This window comes from Oncorhynchus masou, chromosome 30 (assembly GCF_036934945.1).
Source record: "Oncorhynchus masou masou isolate Uvic2021 chromosome 30, UVic_Omas_1.1, whole genome shotgun sequence".
NCBI lineage: Eukaryota > Metazoa > Chordata > Actinopteri > Salmoniformes > Salmonidae > Oncorhynchus > Oncorhynchus masou.
This window is the reverse complement of record NC_088241.1, coordinates 8,343,015-8,350,676: the sequence shown is the minus strand read 5'-3', so window position 1 is coordinate 8,350,676 and position 7,662 is coordinate 8,343,015. Positions and strand designations below refer to the sequence as shown.

At 40.4% G+C, this 7,662-nt stretch overlaps 1 protein-coding gene across 1 annotated transcript; it reads right to left on the bottom strand.

The window, feature by feature from the left end:
* Positions 1-5,210: 5,210 nt before the first annotated feature.
* On the bottom strand, positions 5,211-6,941 carry LOC135521973 (trypsin-1-like). Its single transcript, XM_064947821.1, has 6 exons — positions 6,840-6,941; positions 6,514-6,664; positions 6,128-6,378; positions 5,796-5,932; positions 5,570-5,671; positions 5,211-5,391 (listed from the first exon to the last, which is right to left on the bottom strand). The coding sequence occupies exons 1-6, from the start codon at positions 6,877-6,879 to the stop codon at positions 5,344-5,346; spliced, it is 729 nt and encodes a 242-aa protein (XP_064803893.1). The 5' UTR covers positions 6,880-6,941; the 3' UTR covers positions 5,211-5,343.
* Between the last annotated feature and the right edge of the window lie 721 nt (positions 6,942-7,662).

Here is a 7,662-nt window from a genome sequence, read left to right as displayed (position 1 = left end):
TGTAGAGACTTATAATTTATAACACTTATAATTGTAACGGTTTTCTTTACTTGAAGGAGAGGCGGACCAAAACGCAGCGTGGTGGTTATTCATGTTATAATATATAAAGACACTATACATGAATAAACTAACAAAACAAGAAATGTGACAAAACCAAAACAGCCCTATCTGGTGCAAACACAGAGACAGGAACAATCACCCACAAACACACAGTGAAACCCAGGCTACCTAAGTATGATTCTCAATCAAAGACAACTAATGACACCTGCCTCTGATTGAGAACCATACTAGGCCGAAACAGAAATACCCAAATCATAGAAAAACAAATATAGACTGCCCACCCCAACTCACGCCCTGACCATACTAAATAATGACAAAACAAAGGAAATAAAGGTCAGAACGTGACAATAATTCACTGTATCACAATTCCAGTGGGTCAGAAAGTTACATACACTTAGTCGATTGTGCCTTTAAACAGCTTGGAAAATTCCAGAAAATTATGTCATGGTTTTAGAAGCTTCTGATAAGCTAATTTACATAATTTTAGTCAATTGGAGGTGTACCTGTGGATGTATTTCAAGGCCTACCTTCAAACTCAGTGCCTCTTTGCTTGACATCATGGGAAAATCAAAAGAAATCAGCCAAGACCTCAGAATAAATTTGTAGACCACAACTTTGGTTCATCCTTGGGAGCAATTTCCAAAAAGCCTGAAGGTACCACGTTCATCTGTACAAACAATAGTAAGCAAGTATAAACACCATGGGACCACGCAGCCATCATACCGCTCAGGAAGGAGACAAGTTCTGTCTCCTAGAAATGAATGTACTTTGGTGCGAAAAGTGCAAATCAATCCCAGGACAACAGCAAAGGACCTTGTGAATATGCTGGAGGAAACAGGTACAAAAGTATTTATATCCACAGTAAAATGAGTCCTATATCATAACCTGAAAGGCCACTCAGCAAGGAAGAAGCCACTGCTCTAAAACCACCATAAAAAAGCCAGACTACGGTTTGCAACTGCACATGGGGACAAAGATCATACTTTTTTGAGAAATGTCCTCTGGTCTGATGAAACAAAAATAGAACTGTTTGGCCATAATGACCATCGTTATGTTTGGAGGAAAAAGGGGGGGGGGGCTTGCAAGCCAAAGAACAGGGGTGACAGCATCATGTTGTGGAGGTGCTTTGCTGCAGGAGGGACTGGTGCCCTTCACAAAATAGTTGGTATCATGAGGAATGCAAATTATGTGGATATATTGAAGCTACATCTCAAGACATCAGTCAGGAAGTGTCACGGCTCTCGTCATAATGAGGATCAGATCAAAGCGCAGCGTGGTAAGTATTCATGATTTTATTTGATCACAAAACACTCGAACAAAATAAACAAGAGGGAAAACCGAAACAGTTATATAAGGTGCATAAACTGTATAGAAAACAACTACAAAACACAGGTGGGAAAAAAGGCTGCCTTAGTATGATTCTCAATCAGAGACAACGATAGACAGCTGTCCCTGATTGAGAACCATACCCGGTCAAAACATAGAAATAAAGAAACTAGAATGCCCACCCTAGTCACACCCTGGCCTAATCAAAATAGAAAATAAAAGATTCTCTATGGCCAGGGCATGACAGGAAGTTAAAGCATTTTTGCAAATTGGGCGGCAAGTAGCCTAGTGGTTAGAGCGTTGGAATAGTAACTGAAAAGATTGCAAGATTGAATCCCTGAGCTGACAAGGTAAAAATCTGTCATTCCCCGAACAAGGCCATTAACCCACTGTTCCTAGGCCGTCATTAAAAATAAGAATTTGTTCTTAACTGACTTGCCTATTTAAATAAAGGTTATATATATATATATAACCTTTATTTAGTGGGTCTTCCAAATGGACAATGACCGCAAGCAAACCTCCAAAGTTGTGGCAAAATGGCTTAAGGACAACAAACTCAAGGTATTGGAGTGGCCATCACAAAGCCCTGACCTCAATCCCATAGAAAGTTTGTGGGCAGAACTGAAAAAGCATGTGTGAGCAAGGAGGCCTACAAACCTGACTCAGTTATTCCAGCTCTGTCAGGAGGAGTGGGCCAAAATTCACCCAACTTATTGTGGGAAGCTTGTGGAAGGCTACCCAAAATGTTTGACCCAAGTTAAACAATTTAAAGGCAATGCTACCAAATACTAATTGAGTGTATGTACACTTCTGACCCACTGGGAATGTGATGAAATAAATAAAATCTGAAATAAATAATTCTCTATACTATTATTCTGACATTTCACATTCTTAAAATAAAGTGGTGATCCTGACCAAAGACAGAGAATTTTTACTAGGATTAAATGTCAGGAATTGTGAAAAGCTGAGTTTAAATGTATTTGGCTAAGGTGTATGTGAACTTCTGACTTCAACTGTAAAACTGCTGTATACAGAAAACTCACCCAATAAAGAGTTAATTTAGATTTAATAGAGCAATGTGGGAAAAGCATAGCAGTTGTAACACTAATAAGTCTTCGAACATATCAGTTCTCTCTGAAACATACTCAAGCATATAACAACATAGAAAACACAACTAATGTGTGTACTTACTGTGCCTGGGGGAAAGTATTTTCCCCCTTTCGAATTTTCTCTGTTTTTACATATTTTTGATACTAAATGTAATTGGTTCTTCAACCAAAACCTAAAATTACACAAAGGGAACTTGAATTACAAATAACCAAAAAATATAGACGTATTTATTTAATTCACAAATTTACTCAACTCCCAATTTGCCTGTGTGAAAAAGTAATTGCTCCTTACACTCAATAACTGGTTGTGCTTTAGCTGCAATGACTGCAACCAAATGCTTCCTGTAGTTGTTGATCAGTCTCTAACATCGCTGTGGAGGAATTTTGGCCCACTCTTGCATTTCATTCAGCAACTGTGTGGGTTTGAACTGCTTGTTTCAAGTCTTGTCACAGCATCTCAATTGGGATTAGGTATAGACCTTGACTAGGCCCTTGAAAAACTTCATATTTGTTGCTTTTGAACCATTTTCATGTAGACTTGATTGTGTGTTTGGATCATTGTCTTGCTGCATAACCCAGCTGTGCTTCAGCTTCAGCTCACAGACGGATGGCCTGACGTTCTTACTGTGGAATGTAGTGTTTGGTTTTCGCCAGACATAATGGGACCCATCTCATCCAGAAACTTTGCCAAATAGCACCTGGATGATCATCAATACTCTTGGAAGAATGTTATAGGAGAGATGGATGACAATGATCAGAAACACACAATGAAGTCTACATAAAAATCTACAGATTTGAAGTTTTGGAATCTTCTTGTCAAAGTCCAGACCTGTCGCTGAGTTAAAGCAGTTCTGGAAGGAAAAGTGGGCCAAAATTCCTCCACAGCGATGTGAGAGACTGATCAACAACTACAGGAAGTGTTTGGTTGGAGTCATTGCAGCTAAAGGTGGCACAACCAGTTATTGAGTGTAAGGGGGCAATTATTTTTACACACAGACACATTGGCTGTTGTGTGATTTGTTCACTCATGTTCCCTTTATCTAATATTAGGTTTGTGGTTAAGGATGTGATATTCAGTATCAAAAATATGCAAAATTAGAGAAAATTACAAAGGGGGCAAGTACGTTTTCACGGCACTTTATCGATTTATGGAATGATCATAATACGAAGATTCCAATAGAACAATGTTTAAAGTGAAATTCCTCCTAAGAATTTAAAAGTTTAAAGGAAATAGTTCACACAAGTTGCAAATTAACTTTAACTTAATGATTGCTATGGAAAGTAGTAAATTGCCTTTAAAATCTAAATTATCAACAGAGCAATTCGCTTGTCAACAATCTCGGCCTATCTTTTGGTGATATGCAGTGTGTTACAGTTACATTGAGGCCACTAGAGGGCGCTTTGGTCATTTCGACTTCAGGAATCTGAGCTCCAGACGCATTTATAAGTTATACTCAGGACCGGTTCTAGGCATAAGCAATGTAAGTGGTCCCTTTCTAGGGAGTTTTTCCTAGCCACCGTGCTTCTACACCTGCATTGCTTGCTGTTTGGGGTTTTAGGCTGGGTTTCTGTACAGCACATTGAGATATCAGCTGATGTACGAAGGGCTATATAAATCATTTTGATTTGATTTGGTCGTTTAAAGCCCCCGACCGCTAGGGGTCCCCCGACCACAAAAACAAAAACGTAATTTATTTGGGATTTTTTTGGGTGTAACTCAGTCATGGTCTCAAATTACTATTGATTTACTATTACTAAATTACTATTACTACTGTCCCTGACAGTCACTCAATTCGCCATTCCGTTTGACTGACCCTGAGTACAGCCATGTCAGTAAACCAGTTTTAGATTGGTATTTGATCTAGCCAGCTATATAAACTTGTAGTAATCATGGCCGAATACCAACCGGGCACACAGGGCATGTGCCCAGGCGCCCTGACCTCCACGGGGCCCATATTAATATAGTTTTTATTATGATTATTATTTAAGAAGATTATAGATAAGCTTTAATGTTGCAGATAAATTGTGGCTTCCATCAATGTAATTGTCTATATCATTCCCAATCCCCCATATATTTTTTTGCGAGGTGGTGGGCCTCCCCAACCACATCTTGCATAGGGCTCCAAAAAGGCTAGAGCCGGCCCTAGTAATACTCTTCAAGACATTAGTGGACACACTCAATGGGAGGCAACATGAGAACCACCAATCTGTTTTATAGACTCAATGTATTTTTCTTTAGAGAAACCAAGTTGATGTCACAGTTTATATTTTTGCTCGGTGTAAAGCATTATGTAAGATCTAACCATATTCATGTTGCACCACACAGTATTTCAGTAGCAACACAACTCTCAGAGACAATACTCTAAATGGGTAAGAAGGAGGAGCAATTATGCCACACTTTTAACATCCCTACATCAGCTATTGTGAGCAGCAACACATCAATACACAACTATAGAAACTAATCATTGCAATCAATAATGTTCCTTGTTGTATAAAAACAAATGGTTACGGTGGGGTACCATGACACAATGAATTTACCCCCTGTATCCTTTAGAAAGAAAAACGGTATATTATTGATCCATACTTTAACAATTTGCTAGTGGTTACTAGTTTCTCTGGTGTTGACTAGTAAAACTACTTGGCATGAGAGGATAGAAAGACCTTTACAAAGATTTCTAAGGACAGTGAGAGTACAAACACACACAAAAAAAAGTATTTAGTGTTAAATGCTTTATTTATCATAAACATAAATAATGTCTAATCTCCCGTACAAAAGGTGGATGTTGATCTGGAACGGGATGTTGTAGAGTTGTGCGAACGTCCTGGACGACCAAAGCAAGGATCAGACTTAGTAGGTGGCCATGGTGCTGGTCAGCCAGTCATTGAAGATGCAAACCTGAAGGAAGAGAAGAAGAAGGGAGACATTAGTGGACACGCTCAATGGGAGGCAACATGAGAACCATCAATCAATATTTTATACTCTTTTTCCTTCAGGAAACCAAAGTATGTAACAGTGATGTATGAATGTTGATGTTTTCCTCAAACACAACATGAAAACAATTGTTCTGTCTTACCTTGGCGTAGACACCGGGGTTACCGGGCTCGGCACAGCCATAACCCCAGGACACAACACCCTGGAGCTCACCATTGCACACCACAGGGCCACCAGAGTCACCCTGAGAGATCGAGATAATGATATTAATTGGTTATTTCATTCTCAATATATTTCTAATCAACTGAATAAGTAAATTTAACGTCATCCTTGTGATACCCTTGAATTGAGGTCAGTGTGGTAAGTACCTGGCAAGAGTCCTTGCCTCCCTCCAGGTATCCAGCACAGAACATGGCGTTGGTGATCATGCCAGGGTAGGAGTTGTTACAGTCGCTGTAGGACAGGATGGGGATGTTCAGGCACTGCAGCTTGTCGCCATCTGCGGCTGTAAGGAGGGGGAGAGAGAGAGAGAGAGATAGAAGGATGGAGGGAGGAAGGAAGGTAGGAGGAGAGTTATAGTTAGACATAATGACAGTGTTTTTAATAGTAGGTTTACATTTGCTATGCCTGTAAACACACTCAGTCACAATGAAGATGACCAACTGGCACATGTAACCTTTGACCCAGGTTCTGCACTCACTGGAGCTCATGGTGTTGCCCCATCCAGAGACGGTACACATGGTGCCCGCGGGGGCACAGCTGCTGGGCAGAGCAACAGGCTGCACGTAGGTGTTGAGGGTGGCGGGCTTGCTCAGCTTGATCAGCATGATGTCATTGTCGATGTTGTAGGAGCTGTAGTTGGGGTGACGGATCACGCGGGATGAAGAGATGAACTGCTCGCTACCCTCAGTCACCTTGATGTTGTGCTCGCCCAGACGCACCTCCACACGGCTGAAAGAGAGATAGTTCATGTGAATGTGGAGTTCACTTGTGTCCTTTAGTTTCGCAAAAGTTAAGCTTATCAAATTGTTGCTAGTTGTTATTGACTCAATATGTTGCTAGTAGTTCACTTGGGAGTGTACTTACGACTTGTAGCAGTGAGCAGCAGACACAACCCAGTTCTCATTGACCAAGGAGCCACCACAGAAGTGGTACCCAGAGTTCAGAGACACCTGGTGGGGCTGGGAGTGGGCCTTGCACTCATACCCTCCAACGATCTTGTCGTCCTCCGTGGCGACTGTAAACAGAGAGCAGACACATTCTTAACGATATTACCTCAGCTTTTGAGATGGAAAAGCATAGCACTATGATAAAACAACAACATATTTATTAATAACGTCAAAAAAACACATTTGTGATGTTAGTGTCATTACACAGTCCTGTTCTTTTTCTATGATCATTATTATACTCACAAGCAGCTCCAATGAGCAGAACGAAGACCAGAGAAATCATGGTTGCTGTATGATCCTGTCGATGAAAGGGGTTAATCTGCACCCCTGGTATATATGCAGAATTGGGTGTGCCGCCCCGTTTAATGGAACTGTTTGATTGGTCAACAGAAATCCAATCAGAGGCAAAAGGTGCACTGCCAAGGTCAGCATTATGACAAAGCATTTTCCATCATGGTGTGGTATGAAGTTGACCCTGAAGGCAGCAGAAAGCTAAATATATGTTTTCATTAGTCTCAGTACTTTTAAGTGCAGGTTCTTGCCATCTGGATTTGATTGAATTTCTTACAGGAGACAGTGATAAATGTACAGTGCACTACAACTGCCAGATTGAGATGACTAGTATTCTCTGCAGTTCAAACTGTATCTTGACCTCAACATGACTGCAACACAGCTGTGTGGTTCACACGGTGGTATTCTCTTGGAGAAGTCGACAAACACAACTTTGCTGCTCACAAGGCCAATTTTAGCTTTGTAAACAAGTAAACTGTGTTTAAGGGGTTTTGTTGGAATGTCATGCAAGGCTGACTTAAAATGAGATTTTGAATCATTACATACTGTATGAAATTGATATACAGTAAAACACTCAAAATAAGCAAACACTTGGGTAGTGCAGGTTATTATATTAATTATGAATATACCTTGACAGTCGATTGAAGTCTTCACCCTGTCTCAACTCTAATCGTACCCATAACCATAGATTCAACTCTAAACCTAGCTTCATGTCCAAGTCTCTGCTCAACCCAAACCCTAACACTCAACCTTAACTAACCCTAGCTTCATGTCA